This window comes from Rana temporaria, chromosome 5, assembly GCF_905171775.1.
Source record: "Rana temporaria chromosome 5, aRanTem1.1, whole genome shotgun sequence".
Classification (NCBI taxonomy): domain Eukaryota; kingdom Metazoa; phylum Chordata; class Amphibia; order Anura; family Ranidae; genus Rana; species Rana temporaria.
The window spans coordinates 371,482,415-371,505,302 of NC_053493.1; the positions used below are offsets into that span (position 1 = coordinate 371,482,415).

General features: G+C 43.7%; 1 protein-coding gene across 1 annotated transcript in view; it reads right to left on the reverse strand.

The window, feature by feature from the left end:
• Window positions 1–22,632, reverse strand: part of DPYS (dihydropyrimidinase) — a 134,110-nt gene extending 111,478 nt beyond the window's left edge. Inside the window, exon 1 of the mRNA XM_040354840.1 lies at window positions 22,039–22,632. Coding sequence (XP_040210774.1) covers window positions 22,039–22,293 — 255 coding nt within the window. The 5' untranslated portion in view covers window positions 22,294–22,632. The remainder of the gene's footprint in view (window positions 1–22,038) is intronic.
• Window positions 22,633–22,888: the final 256 nt, after the last annotated feature.

The window sequence follows — 22,888 nt, forward strand, 5'->3', positions numbered from 1 at the left end:
CAACAGACCCGTCCACAGAATCTGCAGTTTTTCGGGTCTCATAACAGACAGAGGGGAGACATTTGACAGGTAAGGATACATGCAGGAGGCAAGTAAATCCTTATAGATCAGCCCTATGGCAGTAGTTTAGAAAGGATTAGAGTGGATTTACATCCACTTTAACAGCAAAATGTATAAGGTGAGTTAGACAAAGATAGAATGCACAGCCACTCTTTTCAATATGATTTTTACCATACCATTTCTTGATCTACCGATAAATTTAAAATCATGATATATATTTTATATCGCTTTCGTTTTCCCCAGGTAGATACCACAGACAAAATGAAGTCCTGATGGCCAATGACCCTGTGTCCTTTTGGTTTGTCTGCTAATGCATCACTGGCCGGAGGTTATCTGAATTATGAAATTTGTTTCATGTTTCTGATCCTTCTTTCCTGACCTAATTTAACTAATCTTCTGCTTCCCTGGCAGCTGTCTGCATGGAAAATTACAGTGGTTGGGGACTGGTATCAGAAAAGCCAGAAGTCAGTCTGAAGAAGTATAAGGGGCAATGAGTGGTTAGAACTGGGTACATGCACTGCTGTGGTCCTGGGTACAGTCCCCAGCAAGAATGCTATGTGACCTTTGGACGAGCTTGTTGAGTTTTTTCCTTCTTTACAGACATACTGCCATGTAAATTGGCTCCTACCCACACTGACTGTGGCAGGTCATTCAGATGGTGGGATGAACAATAAATTACAGTACAGAAAATAAATATAAATCATATATATATATATAAAATCATTATATACATATACCTTGCATCATTACAGCACCTTCATATTTGGTAAACACACAACCTTTAGATAGTAAGTACGGAGGCAGGCGTACTAGTGTAGCGCCCCCTTACTTTCAGTAAAGGCGCTACGCTAAAGTTAGTGGGGGAATGAGAGAGGTAAGTTGCTCTCATTCCTAATTATGTTAAATTTGGCTGTCACCAAATCTGGATTGTTCTGTGGGTCAGACTGCGTTCCAGGGATGCGGTACCATCCCTGGGCGTCAGGTGGTGCCAGAGGGGTCCAGGCGGAGCCGCTTCTTCCCAGCAGCCAATAGAGGAGTTGAGCCTCGCTGTGCATGCTGGGAGGGAGTATTTCTGGGGCGGAAGCCGTTGTTCTGGGTTCTTCGCGGGTTCCTGGTTTCCGGGTGCGGCACCCACCTTTGGGGTGTGCGCACATCGCGGACCCCACCACTATGGCCTACCTGGCCTGGGGTCGCGCGCAATGCGGAGTTCCTGACTCTGGGCCCTCATGGCCTGGAGCAACTGATGCTACCAGGGGCCCCAGTGACTTACTGGGTCCCCAGCTCTACTGAAGAGATCCTAAGACCCGAAGAATCTGGTATGGATTCTTGGGCGGGGCCGCACGCCATTTTTTTTAGATTTGACGCAGGGTTCCCCTTAATATCCATACCAGACCTGAATGGCCTGGTAATGGAATTTGGGGGGACCCCCACGCATTTTTTTTCCAATGACTTTCCATGACTTTTATCTGTATTGCCGTGATCCTACAATTCATTATAGCCACGAGTTTTTTTAAATAACTTTTTTTCCTTTAGAAATGTAATTTTGTGCAGGGACTGTTATAAACATGGGAAACATGCACTACTTTACAGGTATACTATAGACACACCCCAGGTACGAAGTTTAAAGGAATATTTCACTTTTATTGTTTCACTTTAAGCATTATTAAAACGGCACTTTTCTCCTGCCAGTAAATGCCAGTAAGAGGCAAAGGATGCCAGTAAAAAATATGTCTGTAATGCTCGGTTCGGAAATGTGCATATGCAGCTCAGGTCCGGAGCCGGCTGAGAACATCCAAGTGCCTGCTACAATGTGTTTGGACAGTGCCGCCGGGGGGGCGGATCTGGTGGAGGCGGTGTCTGAGCATGTCATGTGATGTCATGGTGCAAGGAAACCGAGCAGAGCGGTCGGAGCCGCGTGTGTGGGTCTGCAGGACGGGAGTATAGCAAGCCAGGGACGGGACTATCAGTGCTGTTTGGACTGGAGGGTACTGAAGGGACCATCTGGCATGGAGAGAGACGAGCACTGTGACTCAGGAGGGGACGTGTTGTGTCGGTGAGGTGTCATCATCATCTGTGCTGCTGCACACAGCTGTTAGTATCACTGTGAGAGTAAATTTCATGAGTGCATCGTCCATTCTAATGTATTGCCCTCCTGAATCCTGTCCCTTAGCTACTGTACTTACTTTATCGAAAATAAATAAGAAATATGCTTTTTGCCTTATTATCTACCTTAAACCACACTTCTAATTACATATTGTACTTATTTGTAGCCTAAATACTGGAATTTGCACTTAAGACTGTAATTTTGTAACTTTTGTAACTGCCAGTAAAAACGTGGCCGTGCCAGTAAATTTTGGGTGTTGTGTCAGTAAATTTTAATCTGGTAGGTTGGCTACACTGATGCTAATACAGAGTCTAACTAAATGAGCAAGGATAAAATAATATGCATTTGTACATAATTAAGAAGGTATGTACACAAAGGCTAGAAGTCTGGTTAATAACATGAAAGAACTAGAAATTCTGATAATTGAGGAGGATTTTCACTTTGTGGGAATATCAGAAACTTGGTTTGACAGCTCACATTGTGGGTACACTTGGTTTCGGAGAGACAGGCTAGGTAGAAAGAGATGGGTGTGCCTGTATGTCAAGATGAATGATGATATTGCTAGCTGGCTGCACTAGTGATGAGGTGGCGGCTTTGTTGGCTGAAGCTTCAAAAGGACAAAAACAAATTGTGGGTGTTTGCTATAGGCTCCCTAACCTTAAGGATTAGGAGGAGACCCATTTTCTTTCACAAATAGAAATAATGGGAATGCAAGGCAATGACATAATAATGGGGGACTTCAACTATCCTTATATTGATCTGGCAGCGAAAATGCACTCTCAGTTAAGGCTTGTCATTTCTTGAATGTAATACAGGACTGTGACGGTATCGGTATGATATCCCCGTCAACGTTCCCTTCTTCCCATAACGAAAATCACCCCAATATTCCACGAGGAGGGATATCCCTGGAATCGCCCAGAAAGCCACACATGAGACAAGCTTACTGCTTGAACAACACAGAGTTTTAATCGTAAGAAACCAGAGCTTATATGTGGTTACAACTGTTACAATGACAAATCTCCGCCCCCCCTCACACAGTGGGGGGTCTTCAATACAGCTCCTTTGAAATAAAGATATTTCTTTGAACTAGTCAGTATCTAGCCGGTTCGGCACCGCATATAGAGAGATAATTATCACAAGGAAGCAATCAGCATAATTAACATGAGCCACTTATCTGATCACAGTAACCAGTAAACACAGGGCTAGAACAATTAACATTTGAAACAGGGCTAGCTGCAGAAGAGTAAATACAATTAACAGCCTTAAACAAGCAGGGAGAATTAAACTGAGACATATAGGCAAATGTATCACAATGGCCCCCCTTTTTCTCCCTGCTCCGGAAAACCCGGTTGGACCTTCCCTGGTCCAGTAGGGTTGACGGGTTCAGAGCTTTTAGTCCGAGGTTAACTCCGTTTGGCATGACTGACCTCCCTTGGCAACTGCTTCAGACTCAGGTATGCCACCGGGTCGTCAGATCACACGCCGGTCAGTCCCCAAGTCTTTGTGCGATCTGCAAAGTCACCAGAAGTCAGTGTGAAGACGGCGAATGGGTCTGTGCGCCGCCATCTAGGTGTCCCGCTATGGGAGGGGCAGGTTATGGCTCTGAAGTGACAGTCACAGGAGATTCATAAAAAGAAAAAGTTATATTTGTTGAAATGCTGTAGCACTGGTGCTCAGAGTCCGGGGGGGGGGGAGGGGACTCAGAGCCCCATAAGGTCAGCCACGCCCTGCTCCCTCCGCAGCCGCCGGTTCTCCTCTTTGAGCTTCTCCAGCTCCATCTCCAGTTCATGGAGCCTAGGGGGGTCAGCCCGCTGTGACCTCAGGTGGTTGTTCTCCTCCTCCATGCGGCTTATGCACTCCTCCAGCTCTATGTACTCACGGATCAGATCCTGCTTGCTCATGTCCTGCAGGCTTTCCACGTGGTCCTTCATCATCAGGAACTGGGTGGTGGTGTAAGGGGCCACCAGTGGGCCCTTGGCGAACATCTCGGCCCGCATCTGGGGCGCCCGCTGCGATTCCATCTCCTCCAGTCGCTTCTTCTCCTCCCAGGTCAGCTTGTTATACGGCTTCCAGGACCTCTTCTTCTTGAAGGGTGGCCGGCGGTGCCTCTTTCTGCCCAGCTCCCTCCAGGGCCCCTCCGGCTCAGGGCTGGAGCCCATGACCAGTGGACAATGGTGTTCCCTGTTGTCCGTAATAACAGATTGTACCATGAGGGCTTCGTAAGGGGTGCCCAATGGTTCTTCCTGACCCAGCTCCTGGGGATCCCAAGCCGAGTCTACACAATGGGCTGCTGCTGGTGGGCGGTACCCAGGTTGAGACCAATTTGACCTGGTGTTGTCATTCATGGGGCAATTCTGCTTGAAGTGACCCAGCTGTTTGCACCGGAAGCAGCGTTGTTCGTTGCCCTCCTGGCGTGGATAGCGAGGGCTAGATGTCACTGGTCTGTTAGGAGGTTGGTATCTAGCGGTTGGTGGGTGTGAGGGCACCGTTTGTGGTGGAGGTTGTTCCTGTGGTGTGACCTGGTTCGTCTTGCGAGTATCTGCATATTCATCCGCCAACTTAGCGGCCTCTGGTAGAGTCATGGGCCTGCGATCTCTCACCCAGTCTTTGACGTCCGTCTGGATGTGATTGTAAAATTGCTCCAGGAGCATTAGTTGCAAAATGTCCTCTGCGGTGGTGGCCTGGCTGCTGTTAGCCCAGTTAGAGGCCGACCGGGACAATTGGCATGCCCATTCCGCATAAGAGTCTTTCGTGGTTTTGCGTGAGTCCCTGAACTTCTGTCGGTGGGACTCTGGGGTTACTGCATAACGAGCCAGGAGCGCTTCTTTAACCCGGGCGTAGCTATGGATATCCTGATCTGGCACGGTACGGAAAGCATCAGAAGCTTTGCCTGACAGTTTGCCTGACAATATTGCAACCCACTCTCCTCTAGCTATTCGGTGCAGGTTACATTGTCGCTCAAAATCCGCCAGGAAGTTATCAATCTCACAGTCCTTTTCATCAAAAGCTTTAAAAGCGCTAAACGGAATCTTCCTTGCGTCTGCTGTGCTGTACTCACTGTTTGGAGAATGTGCGGCTGCTTGTTGGACTGCTGCCAGTTTTAACTGTAGCTCTGCGTCTTTTATTTGTTTAGCCTCCTGTAGTTCTGCGTCCCTTATTTCTTTAGCCTCCTTCGCTAACAGGTCCATCACTCTCAGCACCACATCTGCCGTTGGGTTCGGGCCGAACCACGCTAGCTTCTCTCTCATTAGCTTGTTGGCTGGCGATTCCTCTTCCTGAATCACTGGTGTCTCCATCTCTTGTACTGCTGGCGTTGCTGCAATCCCGTCCTCCTGGTCTAGCTCCATTGATTCTGCTATGATGACCCGCTTGGTTTTGTTGCTAGCAATCCTTCCACGAACTTCCAGTAGTTCTTCCAGTGTCTGCTTGGAATCCGGGTGTGAAGGGGAATAGAAGGGAAAAATCCCACTGCTACCAACCAATTGTGACGGTATCGATATGATATCCCCATCAACGTTCCCTTCTTCCCATAACGAAAATCACCCCAATATTCCACGAGGAGGGATATCCCTGGAATCGCCCAGAAAGCCACACATGAGACAAGCTTACTGCTTGAACAACACAGAGTTTTAATCGTAAGAAACCAGAGCTTATATGTGGTTACAACTGTTACAATGACAAATCTCCGCCCCCCCTCACACAGTGGGGGGTCTTCAATACAGCTCCTTTGAAATAAAGATATTTCTTTGAACTAGTCAGTATCTAGCCGGTTCGGCACCACATATAGAGAGATAATTATCACAAGGAAGCAATCAGCATAATTAACATGAGCCACTTATCTAATCACAGTAACCAGTAAACACAGGGCTAGAACAATTAACATTTGAAACAGGGCTAGCTGCAGAAGAGTAAATACAATTAACAGCCTTAAACAAGCAGGGAGAATTAAACTGAGACATATAGGCAAATGTATCACAAGGACAATTTCATAAGTAAAATCCTGGAAACCCCTACTAGAAATAATGCTTTGCTGTCAAACAACACAGAGCTGATTGCAGATGTGGAAGTATAGGGTAACTTAGAAAACAGTGATCATAGAGCAGGGGTGCCCAACCAGTGGCCCGGGGGACACATGTGGCCCGCAGAGCCTTCCGATGTGGCCCGCGGAGCCTTCTAATGTGGCCCGCAACCTCCAGCTTTGGGATAGCAGGTTCTCAAGCCATCCCAGAGCATCAGTGTTTTGAATGAAGTCAGCGGTAGAGCAAGCAAGGGGCTGCAAAGGTAGCAGAGCACACCCACCTACCTCCAATCCGATCCACAAAAAAAAGTTGAGTGGGCTGTGTCCGTGTCCACTCTGCATGTACAGAGCAGACGCGGATCTGTCTTCCGTCCGCTACACTTATTGTGGCCCACGACCAGTTACCAAGTCTCTTAAGTGGCCCTCGCTCTTCAAAAGGTTGGGCACCCCTGTCATAGAGTAATGGACTTTATAGGCACCAATGGTCAGCATAGAATATAAAAGAAGTTTTTTATTGATACAAGCCCAGAAACCTGGGTAATTGAATCAACAATTACAATATAGAAAAACAATATTAAAAAACATATAATTGACTATATTAAAAACATTAGTAAGCATAGAATATCTCTGAAATGCTAATAACCCATAGGGGTTGTACAAAAACCACAGATAGTCCACACGGGACAACAACAACAGTTGGTGAACAAACGTAGGCTTCAATTTGTGTATTTTTATACATAGGCTCTACATGTTTCGCGTGTTACTGCTTCTTCGGGAGCTTAAAAAGAATACTTTCTGGAAGGAAAAACATAGACTATTATTGGTTTCAGATTTTAATTTAACATTGTGTATTTTGTGAATCAAAATAAATAGTGTTTCTTGTGCATAAAAGCACCATAAACAATGACTCAGATTGCCAAGAACCGCCAAACCACCGGTGCAAAAAGGGGATCAAAGTGAGGGAGGTGTAGGGACATGCCACATACCCATATAGTTAATCAGAGGTGTTGAGAAGTAACACCGTCCTCGCCAAAATAGAAAAAATGGCGAGTAATGACGGATATGCCTAGATAGTGCGGCAAGAAAGAGAAAAGAGTATATATATATCTCAATTGTCGGTGGTAATAGAGTCAGGGAAAGGTGGTAGCGAAGCTCCACACATCACCAGTAAGGAAGTGAGAGTGAAACATTTTGTGTGTATAGAGAGGCGAGATTATATAATAAAAAAAGTAAAAAAGTATAATAAACCTACCATCAGCAATGATAGGTAAGGAATAAATGTATATATGTGTAAGAATTCCAACGATAATTCTGAATCACTGTGGTAACAAGTTCCAGATAGCAAACTGGATAGAGGTGTAGTTTTTCGGACAAAGTTTGGACTGGAGTAGGGTCTGATAAAGTAAGAAATAAATAGTACTAATAAGAAAATAGGGCTTATGCAACGCATAAATGCATATAGCAACCCGAATCAAAAAATCCATGTATACATACCCAAAGTACAGGGTACAGTCAGTATAGGGCTGGTTCAAAGTTTAGGAAGCAGTGCAAGATAATGTATATACACTGCACATTTGTGAGTAGAATAGGAAAATACCCATAAGGGTTAAATCCCAAAAATTGTAAGAACCGGACCAGACCGTTAGAACAGAGCTGTAGTGGTATGAGATGGTATCTGTATGAAAAGGGATGGATAAACAAAAGACAGTCTAAATGAGGGCTGTTATAAACATAACCAATAATGCCAATCACCGCTACCAAAAGAAAAAGAAAGAGACCTATAAAGGAGTGCTTACCATGTCCAGGTACACCTGTTGTCTCACACGCCACTGTCTATGGGAGCAAACGTGTAGCTTCCTGGGGATCCTGCTCCGTTATAAACGTGCATGTCTCCGATCACGTGAGCGGATGGGACTTCCGCATCACGTGTTCCGACCAGAGATCACGAGGGCCAATCCCCTGTCAGCACAAGCTCCATGGGCGTCAAATGACGCCTGCCAGAGCCAACGCAGGTGACAGGGCCGGTCCTCGTGGAGGGGGAGGAGTGTAAGAACACGCTCCGCCAATGGAATTAGGCGGGGCGTGTCGGACCGGCACTGCACGTATTCGATGGCATAGCCATCAACACAAATACAGGTCAGGCCGAGAATCTCTCATCCATCCCCTAACAAACCGCAGCATAGGATACGCTGCGGTTATCTGGCCGTACACAACCCCCCCATGAAACCCAAAAAAGATGCGCCAGTCCTAGCAGCTATGGCAAACTGAGTCATGGGTAAAAGAAACTTAAAGTAATAATTCCTAAAAGAGGAAGACAATAAGCAAAGTTATATTGTACATAGTAACACGCCACAAACCAGTGCATGGTAAGAGTGGCCATGAATTATTGCTGCCAAGTGAAACAGGACATGCATAGAGTAATACAAGCATATTCAATATTTTTATACATAGTTATGTCTAGACATTTAAGTATATCTACAGGGAAATGGATAGTCATAGGAACATAAAAAAGAGAACAGAACTACAGTAGCAGAAAAACAAAGAGGGGGAAAAAATATGTCTAATGAAGTATAATGTATATCGAAAAATATATACACAATACACTGCGGAGGGAGGGGAGCAGAGCCATAATGCAATATCTACTGGGGGGGACCTGGAAGGAATCAATGTCAGCCACAAAGGTACCACCGTGACCAACTATAAAAATGATTTGTATGTTTGAAGCTCATTGATACCTGGGGGTTGGGTGGCATTCAATCTTTCAATCCACTTGGTTTCACTTTGTAAGATCTTCTTATCCCAATCGCCTCCTCTTGGATCTCGTGTGATCACAGCCAGAACCAAGAAAGAGGCGGGGGATGTGTCAAAGCGGTGGTAGAGGTCCAAATGCCGACTGACAGGTGTTAGAATTTTTCCGCTAGCGGAATAATATACATGATCTCTTATTCGTTGACGTAGAGGTCGGATAGTTTTCCCGACATAATACACGCCACATAAACACGACATAAGATACACTACACCCATGGTATTACAGTCGGCCTTGAACTTAGGTGAAAATCTTTCACCATTAGGTAGAGTAAATTCTCTGCCTATCATCACATATTTACAAAAGGCACAGTGTCCACACCTCGACATACCCCTGTCCGTTGATGGTTCTTGTTTATTGGGGGCATAATGGCTGCATGTAAGTTGATCTCTAAGCGATGTGGATCGTCTAAATACTATTTCTGGACGTTCACCCACATACTTGCTGAGCATAGAATCCTCGCGTAGGATGTGCCAGTGTTTGATGAGTGCCTCTCTTAGTTGGGCCTGTTGGTCGGAGTATTTAGTAATAAACTTGACGGAAATGAAAGGGTCCTGTATAGTTCGAGCTTTATGCAAAAGGGTGTTTCTAGGTTGTTGAATTGTTTTATTGAAGGCCTTACGTAAAAGCGTTTTTGAGTACCCCCGTGCCAAAAGGCGGTCCCTGAGTTGGTTGGCATGATATTTGAAGTCTGCATCATGTGTGCAGTTCCGTCTCAGCCTGAGATATTGTGCATATGGTATACTTCTTTTGAGTGGGATTGCATGTGCACTATCTGAGTGTAAAATCGTATTGCCCGCAGTTTCCTTATGGTATAAGGTAGATGCAAGACAATTGTCACTGTCAATAAAGACCTCCACATCTAAAAAGGATATTTTGCGGGGATGACTGTTCACCGTAAACTTCAAGTTATAGTTATTGGAATTAAGACCATCGACGAAGTCTGTCAGGGATGCAAGGTCGCCCGTCCAAACCAGAAAGACATCGTCGATGTATCTAAGCCATACTGCCGTCTGATTGGTAAAGATAGATAGCTGTTCATCTGAAAAAATGTCTCGTTCCCACCCCCCCAGGTACAGGTTGGCGTAGGCCGGTGCGCAACAAGTGCCCATGGCCACGCCCTGTACCTGAAGGTAGTGGGAACCATTAAAAGTAAACCAATTGTGGGTCAAAATAAATAGAAGTAGTTTCAAGATGAACTCATTGAATGGCCAGGAATGATGGTCTTGTTCCATGAGGAACGTGCGTGCCATCCCGACGCCCTGCTCGTGAGGGATGCTGGAGTAAAGGGCCTCCACATCCAAGGTCACGAGGAGGGCGTCGGGAGGGACAAGCACGCCCTCAATTTGTTTAAGGAAATCTAGTGTGTCTTTGACAAAAGACGGTAGGCTGATGACATGTGGTGTTAAGAAGAAATCAATGAACCTGCTAGCATTTTCTGTGATTGACCCAATGCCCGAAACAATGGGTCTGCCAGGAGGCACCTTAAGGTTCTTATGTACCTTGGGTAGGGCATAAAAGGTTGGAGCCCGTGGAAATTTAATATTGAGATAATCATACGTGTCCTGATCTATTAGACCCTTCATAAACGCTTCTCCTATCAATGATTTATAATCATTGGCATATTGTGTCACTGACATCTCTACAATTTTTTGGTACCAAGACCGATTAGATAAGATGTTCATACACATTTTTTCATATTGTGTATTGGTCATTAATACAATGTTACCTCCCTTATCTGAGGGTTTAATGGTAAGGTCTGGGTGATTTTTTAATTTCCTAATTGAGAGGGTTTGTTGTTTCGTCAGATTAGACTGTATAGGGTTGACATCAAGTGATTTAATTTCGCTTACAGTGGCCAATAGAAATGACCAAACATATGAATTGGTAGTTAGGTCTGGAAATTTGGTGGATTTAAGTTTGAACTTGTGGTTTGGTAAAACCAACTTGGGGGGTGTGGGGGGCTCCAGGTCGCTAGGGTTAGGGGTTGCAAGTGTAGTTTCGCTTTCTTCTAATAATAATACCAAATCCCTAAAGGCTCGAAATTCAGCCATGGTAAAGTCCTTCATCTTTTCCGCCAGGTCTTTATCTTTCTTGGATCGCAACCGATCCTGATCGAATAGATATTTGTAAGTTAGTTTCCTGGCGAAAAGATAAAGATCTTTAATTGTTTCATATTTATCGAGCTGTGACGTAGGGCAAAAGCTAAGACCAAAATGTAAGACTTCCAATTCTGTTTCAGAAAATTTATAGGAAGTCAGATTGATGATGTTACATCCTACGTTAGGGGGGTTAGAAGCGGGGTCAAGGGAAAATTCAGTTGTGAGGGTCCTGGGAGAGCTAGATGGGAATCTAAAGTGCTTTGTTTGGTACTTGTATTGCCAACATTCAGTAGGCTAGGTGACAAGAGTGACCCATTTGAGTTTGCCCGTCCCGATTGATGACATGTGTTAGGTTGAGTGGGTCTCAAAGCTTGTGGCATCAATTCTCCAGATCCAATAGGTTGGAGCATCTGAAGTGCCTGAGATGCCTTAGGGCCCAAATAACTCAACTGTTGTCCGGGAGTGGCATTGGTTCCCATCATGTTCGTATGTGGTGTTGCTTGTTGTAAGTGCCCAGTACGTGCTGTGTGACTCATGTCATTTTCTTGACGTTTTTTTGGGTGTGGGGTGGCATGAGTGCCATTGTAACCCCTCTTACGGGTACCACCATGCGTGAAAGGACGTGTTCCCTGTGATGGAAGAGTAGTAGAAAGATGAGAAAGTGAAGGGGGTATTGAAGAGCCAGACTCAGAGTCCTCCTCTCTGGAACTATAAGTCTGGTTAGGGTTGGATTTGCGGCCTGGTCTGCCCCTCCTGGGATTCGGAGCCGATGAATTCCAGTGATAGGCGAACCCCTCCGCAAAGGCCAGCTTGTCCTTATACATTTTTATCTGTTTTTTGGAAATAATATCTTTATTAAGTTTATTTAGGTACTCCTTAAGTTCTTGCCATTTTTTGTCAAATAGTTTGTGATTTTTAACATAGTCATATTGTGTCTGCAAGTTGACTAGGTCCTGATCGAGAATCTGAAGGTCGGATTTGTACTGCGCAACCAATAATTTGATTAGCTCAATACTACATCTGGTAAGTTCAGATTCCCAATTCCGTTTGAACTCTGATGTAAGGTCTCCAAAGGATGGAAAAAGTTGAACTCTAAGTCCTACCGGGCACACCCTGTCCTGTATGTACTGTTGAAAGAATTCTATGTGCCAGTACAGGTTGGACTTCTTTTTAAGATGTCTTCTGGCTTTGGCCATGTATTGGTTTAAACTTATATCGTCTCTAGTATCGATGTTACAGTTAGTATGTATTTCCTTCATATAACCAGACCAGGCATCTCCTATAAAGTCCATTACTCAGCAGTATAGAACAAAAGGAAAAAATCACAGCACAATCAAATTTGTAGGATAAATTAATCCACAGCGGTAAAGATATTTTACAGGAGAACCAAACCCAAAAGATAAACGCACAAAATTCCAAAACAAGCTCAAAATAGAGAGGAAGTACCTCTCAGATAGAGGACTGGGGGGGGGAAAAAGAGGGACAATTCCTTCTACTTACCCACCTAAAATAGAGGGCTTATAGGTTCTGAAAAGACATAATGTATGTTAAAGTAAAATAAAAATATTGGCTGTAACAGTACTTTAATAATTCATATTAGAATATTGGTAAGAGAGGGACCATCAAATTATAATGGGTGCTTCCACCCTGTATTGAGAATGAAATAAGAAATAAAGGAACACCAACCATAGGATGGACTATGGGTGTCCTAAGGTATTGCGGTGCCACGTCCTAACATAAGTAGAGATTTTAAATTTTGAAGGAATAATGGACTTTATAGGCACCAATGGTCAGCATAGAATATAAAAGAAGTTTTTTATTGATACAAGCCCAGAAACCTGGGTAATTGAATCAACAATTACAATATAGAAAAACAATATTAAAAAACATATAATTGACTATATTAAAAACATTAGTAAGCATAGAATATCTCTGAAATGCTAATAACCCATAGGGGTTGTACAAAAACCACAGATAGTCCACACGGGACAACAACAACAGTTGGTGAACAAACGTAGGCTTCAATTTGTGTATTTTTATACATAGGCTCTACATGTTTCGCATGTTACTGCTTCTTCAGGAGCTTAAAAAGAATACTTTCTGGAAGGAAAAACATAGACTATTATTGGTTTCAGATTTTAATTTAACATTGTGTATTTTGTGAATCAAAATAAATAGTGTTTCTTGTGCATAAAAGCACCATAAACAATGACTCAGATTGCCAAGAACCGCCAAACCACCGGTGCAAAAAGGGGATCAAAGTGAGGGAGGTGTAGGGACATGCCACATACCCATATAGTTAATCAGAGGTGTTGAGAAGTAACACCGTCCTCGCCAAAATAGAAAAAATGGCGAGTAATGACGGATATGCCTAGATAGTGCGGCAAGAAAGAGAAAAGAGTATATATATATATCTCAATTGTCGGTGGTAATAGAGTCAGGGAAAGGTGGTAGCGAAGCTCCACACATCACCAGTAAGGAAGTGAGAGTGAAACATTTTGTGTGTATAGAGAGGCGAGATTATATAATAAAAAAAGTAAAAAAGTATAATAAACCTACCATCAGCAATGATAGGTAAGGAATAAATGTATATATGTGTAAGAATTCCAACGATAATTCTGGATCACTGTGGTAACAAGTTCCAGATAGCAAACTGGATAGAGGTGTAGTTTTTCGGACAAAGTTTGGACTGGAGTAGGGTCTGATAAAGTAAGAAATAAATAGTACTAATAAGAAAATAGGGCTTATGCAACGCATAAATGCATATAGCAACCCGAATCAAAAAATCCATGTATACATACCCAAAGTACAGGGTACAGTCAGTATAGGGCTGGTTCAAAGTTTAGGAAGCAGTGCAAGATAATGTATATACACTGCACATTTGTGAGTAGAATAGGAAAATACCCATAAGGGTTAAATCCCAAAAATTGTAAGAACCGGACCAGACCGTTAGAACAGAGCTGTAGTGGTATGAGATGGTATCTGTATGAAAAGGGATGGATAAACATCTCTACTTATGTTAGGACGTGGCACCGCAATACCTTAGGACACCCATAGTCCATCCTATGGTTGGTGTTCCTTTATTTCTTATTTCATTCCCTGTCATAGAGTAATTATGTTTGTCATAAATTATAGAAAAGGGAGGCATGATGGTAGGACAAGACCACTAAATTTCAAGAACTAACTTTACTAAGCTGCACTTTATACTACATGATACTAAAAAGTATCAAATTCAAACGTGAGAATGCTTAAGTACATATGAACCAATGACATTTGTTGCATTCAACTGAGCAAAAAATATAAAAGAACTAAAGTGGTATTAAACCCCAAAACAAAAATGTATTCAACTGCAGCTCACTAATTCTTAGATGTGGTGGTTATATTAGTTTTCCTTTTTTTTATGATTTTTCCTTTATTTTCAACTGATGATTCTGATAGTATGTCTTTTATTTTTCAACTTACTTTAACAGACCAAGCTTTCCAGTCAAAACGGCAGTTAGAGGGCTTAGACAAACCATTGAGAGGGGTGCTTACAGTGGTTTATTGAGTCATGCAGTGGCATCACTAGGGTTGGTGTCACCCAGTGTGGAAAAAATTGGTGTCACCCCCCCTCCACCAACTATAGTCCCCCCTCAGTACAGACCCCCCTCTCTTAGTACAGATCCCCTCCACTAACTACAGACCCCCTTCAATTAAGTACAGACCCCCCTCCTAAGTACAGACCCCCACCAAGTACAGACCCCCACCAAGTACAGACCCCCACCAAGTACAGACGCCCTCCATCAGTAATGACCCCCTTCAGTGCAGACCCCCCTCTATCAGTGCAGATGTCCAGATGTGTCTGCTTTACTACTTTATCCAGAATGTGGACTCCCCAATGCAGTAAATGTGTTACTGGCAGCATCCCCAGGTGAAATAAGGGGAAAAAAGGGAAACGAATGAAGCAACAACATCTAAGGATTGGTAAGCTGCACATATTAAATTATTGTTTTTAGTTTTAATATCGCTTTAAAACAAGTTGGCTAAGTATGAACATAAAAGACATATTAACAAGAAAAAAAACTATGCTTTAACCACTTCAGTACCTTGGGTGTTTTTCAGATTTGGTGTTTACAAGACTAAAACATTTTTTTTTGCTAGAAAATTACTTAAAACCCCCAAACATTATATTTTTTTTTTATAACACCATAGAGAACAAAATGGCGATCATTGCAATACTTTTTGTCACACCATATTTGCACAGTGGTCTTACAAGCGCACTTTTTTTGGAAAAAAATCACTTTTTTTAATTAAAAAATAAGACAGCAATAAATTTGGCCCAATTTTTTTATATATTGTGAAAGATAATGTTACGCCGAGTAAAATGATACCCAACATGTCACTATTAAAAATTGCGCCCGCTCGTGGCATGGCGTCAAACTTTTACCCTTAAAAATCTTGATAGGCGACGTTTAAAAAATTCTATAGGTTGCATCTTTTTAGCTACAGAGGAGGTGGTCTAGGGCTATAATTATTTCTCTCGCTCTAACGATCGCGGCGATACCTCACTTGTGTGGTTTGAACACCGTTTTCATATGCGGACGCTACTCACGTATGCGTTCGCTTCTGCGTGCGAGATATCCATCTTTAAAGTGCCGCTGTATATAGTCGTAAGACGGTCGGGAAGTGGTTAAAATATATAAGACCACATGGTAATCATTGGCATTCCAAAACTTCAAAGAATCCAATGAGTGTGAGCAGGGCAGTGAAAATAAGCTACAAGAGACACATTGCTGAAAGGAACAAATTAAAAAATCTCCCACATTTTTCAAATATACACGGCTCAAAAAAATTAAAGGAACACTTTTGAATCAGAACTCATGGCATATTGATCTGGTCAGTTAAGTAGCAGAGGGGGAGGGGTGTATACAGAGGGGGTTGTTAATCAGTTTCAGCTGCTTTGTTGTTAATTGAAATTAACAACAGGTGCACTAGATGGGCAACAATGAGACCACCTACAAAACAGGAATGTTTTTTCAGCTGGAGGTGTCTGACATTTTTTTTCCCTACTCCCTACTCTCTCTTTTCTGACTGTTTTTCACTAGTTTTGCATTTGGCTGGGGTCGGTGTCACTACTGGTAGCACAAGGCGATACTTGGACCCTATAAAGGTTGCACAGGCAGTCCAACTCCTCCAGGATGGCACATCAATACGTGTCATTGCCAGAAGGTTTGCTGTGTCTCCCAGCACAGTCTCAAGAGCATGGAGGAGATTCCAGGAGACAAGCAGTTATTTTAGGAGAGCTGGACAGAGCCATAGAAGGTCCTTAACCCATCAGCAGGACCGGTATCTGCTCCTTTGTGCAAGGAGGAACAGGATGAACACTGCCAGAGCCCTACAAAATGACCTCCAGCAGAATGTCTCTGACCCAACACTTAGAAACAGACTTCATGGGGGTGGCCTGAGGGCTCGACATCCTCTAGTGTGCTTTGTGCTCACTGCCGGACACTGTGGAGCTCGATTGGCATTTTTCATTAAACACCAGAATTGGCAGGTCCGCCACTGGTGCCCCATGCTTTATACAGATGAGAGCAGGTTCACCCTAAGCATATGTGACAGACGGGAAAGGGTCTGGAGAAGCCGCTGAGAACTTTATGCTGCCTGTAACATCGTTCAGCATGACCAGTTTGATGGTGGGTCAGTAATGGTCTGGGGAGGCATATCCATGGAGGGACGCAGAGACCTCTACAGGCTACACAATGGCACCCTGACTGCCATTAGGTATCGGGATGAAATCCTTGGACCCATTGTCAGACCCTACGCTGGTGCAGTTGTTACTGGGTTCCTCCTGGTGCAAGACAATGCCCGGCCTCATGTGGCGAGAGCATGCAGCCAGTTCCTGGAGGATGAAGAAATTGATACCATTGAATGGCTTCCACGCTCACCTGAATTAAATCCAAAAGAACATCTCTGGGACATTATGTTTCGGCCCATCCGGTGCCGCCAGGTTGCACCTCAGTCTGTTCAGGAGCTCAGTGGTGCTCTGGCCCAAATCTGGGAGGAAATACCCCAGGACACCATCCGTCGTCTCATTAGGAGCATGCCGTGATGTTGTCAGGCATGCATACAAGCACTTGGGGGCCATACAAACTACTGAGGACCATTTTGAGTTGTTGCAATGAAATTTCATCAAAATGGACTAGCTTGCTGCATAATTTTTTCACTTTGATTTTCGGGGTGTCTTTGAATTCAGCCCTCTGTAGGTTGATAATTTTCATTTCCATCAAAGGATGTGCCATCCTTTCATTCCTAACACATTACCCAGTCCATATCAGTATAGATATCCAGCATGAGATTTTTGCCCGTTGAGATCTGATATGTTTTCAAAGTTTTCCTTTAATTTTTTTGAGCAGTGTATATATAGTGAAAAAGCTAGGTGGGAACATATTGGCTCCAGAAAAGATGATCAGGGGAAGCAAGTGAAATGGAGAAGGCAACTATATTAAAGCAAACAGTAATGTTCAAGATCAACCCCGGGCAAAAAAAAAGAGTTTTCCCACATAGTGGGGTTGTGCCTGCACTGCACAGGTCAACTGCTCATTTTGTGCAGGGGAGAAAAAACTACACTTTTCTCGACGTGATTCATCGTGATTCCTCTCAAGCCTGCCTTGCATGCACATGTTCATGAAAAAAAAACGGTCGAGCAAAGCGCGTTGACGTACAACATGTACGACAGGACTATAAAGGGGAAGTTCCTTTCAAATGGCACCATCCTTTGGGCTGCTTTTTCGTGTTAGTAAAAGTTTGGTGAGAGACGATTCATGCTTTTCAGCCTCGTGCTTTTCAGTCCGTTACATCGTGACGAATGTGCTATCTCCATTACGAACGCTAGTTTTACCAGAACGAGCGCTCCCGTCTCATACTTTATTCTGAGCATGCACGTTTTTTTTCCCTCGGAAAAGCATACACACGACATTTTTTTTGCGACGAGAAAAAGAACGACGTGAAAAACTACGAGAAAAAAGAGAGCAGGTTCTAATTTTGTGCAGGCAGTTTTCTCGTCGAGAAAAATGCTGTGGAGCATACACACAACCGGTTTTCACGACCAATAAAAAAAATGGCAGTTTTCTTGTCATAAAAAACGGCCGTGTGTAGGCGGCATAACACCCAAGAGCTCTCAAATGTGTTATAGTCAGATCATTGTTCCTAATTTTTAAGGACAGTTTACTGACTGAAACATTACCAGCAGTTCGGCAAAAGCAAATGTGGTGCCAATATTTAATTAAAAGGCCAAGATATATACCTGGAAACTACAAACCAATAAGCGTAACATCAATAGTATGTAAGTTATTTGAAGGGACGATAAGGGACTAGATCTAAGAATTTGCCAAAAAACAACCGGAATAACATTTTAACATTCTATGAGGGTGTAAGTTGTGATTTGGATAGAGGAAGGCCTAGATTTTATTAAAACATTTGATATAGTACCCCACAAATGCCTAATTTACAAATTAAGTTGTGTGTGGTAATGCTCGTGGAGTTATATTTCAACACTTTCTGAACTGTCTATGGAATACATAGAACGATTTTAAGTGGATTCTTGTAAGTGCACACCCGTTTTTTACATTAACTACTTCAGCCCCAGAAGGATGTACCCTCTTAAAGGGGTTGTAATGGTCATTGATAAAAAAAATGTACTGATTAATATATAAATGACACTGGCAGGAAAGGTGTTAACACTAGGAGGCGATCAAGGGGTTAACTGTGTTCCCTGGGTGTGTTCTTACTGTGTGGGGGCTGGACTCACTGTAACACCACAGAGATCACTGTTCCCGATCACTGATTACAGCAGATCTCCATGATGTCTCCTGTCAGAACGGGGATCTGCCTTATTTACATCCCTGTTCTGCCTCTGTGTACCGCAATCGTGGATCGCTGGCAGACATCGAGTCCATGGGCGCACTCCTACTGCGTACAGCAGGCGCGCACGTGCCCACAGTGTCACATGCACGAACCACCGTACAGGTCCGGCGGTTTGACAATAGAGCCGACCTGCCGCCGTATATATACAGTGGCTGGTCGGGAAGTGGTTAAATGATTTTATGCAGATTTACACTTTATGTGACCGTTTGTTGTGTGGCCGATTCGCCTTCCCTATTGATGTCTGTCGTGTATTGGGAGCCTGTCCATTCAACCTTGGACGGGGTGATTTCCATATTATCCATTCAATAGAGCTGGACACAGTTGAGGTATTACCTCACAATTGCTTGATTGACTCAATACATACCAGTATATGAGTCCACACCTTCTGGTAAGTGTGCCAATTTTACTACATGGTGGTGGACCGCACAAGAAGGGAAACGTTTCTATCTCACTGTGCCCTCACATGACTTCTCTTCTACGCATTTTTCATGGTGGACTATGCTTTACTGAATGTTGACTCATGAACTTAGTTCTGAACTTTGAGCACTACCAGTTATAGCACGATTTTTCTACAGCATCATTTTGTTTTCAAAGATTTAATATTTTGACTATTGCACAATCCTCTTGGATCTTTTGTCACTTTGGTTGGTTTCCTAATTTGGCGTATATATGCTTTTTATTTTTTATTTGTACAAATATATTTGAGCACTGCACTATTGTTTATTTCTAAGGCCTCGGGCACACTGGATGTTTTTGGATGTTTTTTCAGCTGCTGTTTTTGGCTTCAGATGTTTTTTTCTACGGTCAATAAACTCTCCAGCATGTTATCCTATGTGCCCATGCACACATAGGATGTTGTCTACAGTTTTGGGCTGTAAAAAAAAAAAGTAGTGGGTTCTGAGAGGAGTTTTTCCGCTGTAAAAACATAAAAAAATGCAGATAAACACCCAAAATTGCGGCTCACCAGCGTCTACCGTTTTTTTATCTCATTGAAAAAAAAAAACTTTAAAAGATGCTATTGCAAAAATGCTGAATAAACTTTGAAAAACTCACTGCAAATCTACTGCCGTTTTTATAACTTTATTATAACGTCCAGCGTGCATCAAGCCTAAGGATGTGGAGCTCCCTTACACAGTTAGTGGTGTCAGCAGGGAGCATAGATAAATAAAAAAAACTTTTAGATGTGTTTCTTCAAACACAATGTACAGGCATATGGAAAATTATAGTGACAAAAACACACACACACTGAGGATGAACTGGATAGACCAATGTCTTTCTTCAACCGTATAAACTATGTAAGATAGCTAATAGACCACCATAAATAAATGATATAAATATATATATGGTAAACGTTCGAGTGATTAGACTCTAGTGGTGCATGCGTTTATCAGAAATGTGCCATTGCAGACTGCATTTTTAAGGGCATGGCAGCCCACTTTTATTTAAAGGAAACGAAAAGGGGGTTCCACCATCACTGTATACACATCCTTCAGCCTCCTGGCTTAATCACTGTCAGATTTGTGCTGCTCGGTCGTGGGCCAAATCTGCCTCCTGCAGACATGCATGCTCAGGCTGCAGCCTTAGACTCCTCGAGACCTACTGTCTCTCTCTCCTGGAGTGTCTCCTACTGGGACCCTCCCAACCTCCTAGACCAGACCTCCTGTCTCTCTCTCCTGGAGCCGTCTCCTACTAGGACCCTTCCGACCTCCTAGACCAGACCTCCTGTCTCTCTCTCCTGGAGCCGTCTTCTACTGGGACCCTCCCGACCTCCTAGACCTGGCCTCCTGTCTCTCTCTCCTGGAGCCGTCTTCTACTGGAACCCTCCCAACCTCCTAGACCAGACCTCCTGTCTCTCTCTCCTGGAGCCATCTTCTACTGGGACCCTCCCGACCTCCTATACCAGACCTCCTGTCTCTCTCTGTCCTGGAGCCATATCCTACTGGGACCCTCCCGACCTCCTAGACCAGACCTCCTGTCTCTCTCTCCTGGAGTCGTCTCCTACTGGGACCCTCCCGACCTCCTAGACCAGATCTCCTGTCTCTCTCTCCTGGAGCCGTCTCCTACTAGGACCCTTTCCGACCTCCTAGACCAGACCTCCTGTCTCTCTCTCCTGGAGCCGTCTTCTACTGGGACCCTCCCGACCTCCTAGACCTGGCCTCCTGTCTCTCTCTCCTGGAGCCGTCTTCTACTGGAACCCTCCCAACCTCCTAGACCAGACCTCCTGTCTCTCTCTCCTGGAGCCATCTTCTACTGGGACCCTCCCGACCTCCTATACCAGACCTCCTGTCTCTCTCTGTCCTGGAGCCATATCCTACTGGGACCCTCCCGACCTCCTAGACCAGACCTCCTGTCTCTCTCTCATGGAGTCGTCTCCTACTGGGACCCTCCCGACCTCCTAGACCAGATCTCCTGTCTCTCTCTCCTGGAGTCGTCTCCTACTGGGACCCTCCCCACCTCCTAGACCAGACCTCCTGTCTCTCTAGGAACTGAAACTAGGACACATGATTCAAAACCTGGACTGCCCTACATTACTCAGACAGAAATGTGGCACGGAACAGGGCCTGACAGGTGGATGGGGGGGCACTATGCGTGCCACATTAATGTTCTCTTTGGAGCACCCAATGGTGTCTCAGATCTATTACAATTCTTTAGTGTATACTAACAATTAAATACAATTCATTTCTGTGCACTTGCAGTGCAAAGTGGATTTGCCTTTATTAAATAAACCCCAATGTCTTATAAATCAGCTTTAAGCACACACTGATGGATTCCAGTCACCTGCAAGTTCTTTATAACGGAGACACAGCATGGACTTGGATATTCCACTCTACAGAGACAATTATCAAGTTGCAAAGCTCCTCTATGCATGCTAACTTACAGACAAGTGTGCCCTCTAGTGGCTGCATATTTGAAAATAAAACATTGTCATGAAAAATATGACATGAAAGCATAAAAAGCACTCAAAAGGTTACAACTTATGGGTTAGATCTATTTTACGTACTGGAAGGTATACCAGTCCTTATATCAATAAGAAGAGATTGATTACCTTGGTACCTATGTAGAAATCATCCACGGAATAGGTGCCCATGAATGGGAATTGCATGTGTGTATGGGTATCGATTCCCCCGGGGATGACCAGTTTTCCTGTGGCATCTAAAACCTTTAAGTCAACAATGTGATTAAGCTGTAGATTATTTCCGATATCTTTTATGATCCCATTTTCGATATAAATGTCAGCAAGCTGCGAAAAGTCATTGTTTACTATTTTACCTCCTCTGATTAAAATACGATTTGTAGCCATGGGTCCAAAAGTTTTCCTAAATTGTACCGCTGTAGATTGCCTTGGGTTAAAAATAGAAAAGAACAGAGGAGCAGTTTTTACTTCCAGTAGTGATGTCCAGTCACTGCTGTGCGTTCTGTGCTGCACTGTGCGTTCTGTGCTGCTGCGTCGTGCATCTGACACTTGCTGGACTCAAGCCTATAGAATGTTATGTGATATTGTGCATGCCACAGCTTTCTTCCTATGTTATGAACAGGAGCGACCAACCCCTCCTCTAACTTCTACTATCCCCACTCCACAAATTCACCATACCAATATATGATTAACTACTTTCAAAGCTGTGGCTGTAACTATAAAAAGTGAAACATTTACAGCTGAGATCTGCTATCTGAAGCCATAAGACATACTAGATTACACACAGCAGTCATATGAAATCCCAGCCATTCATAAACAATGCACGCAACAAAAATACATGCTGATAGGCCGACTGCACGCCTACTGCTACCATATCTATATATGTGAATCTAATTGAGAGCTGTAAATGGGCTGGTTAAATGGTGATAACATTGTTATAGAGAAGGTATTCTAACAATGTGACCCTGAATCGGTCGGAACT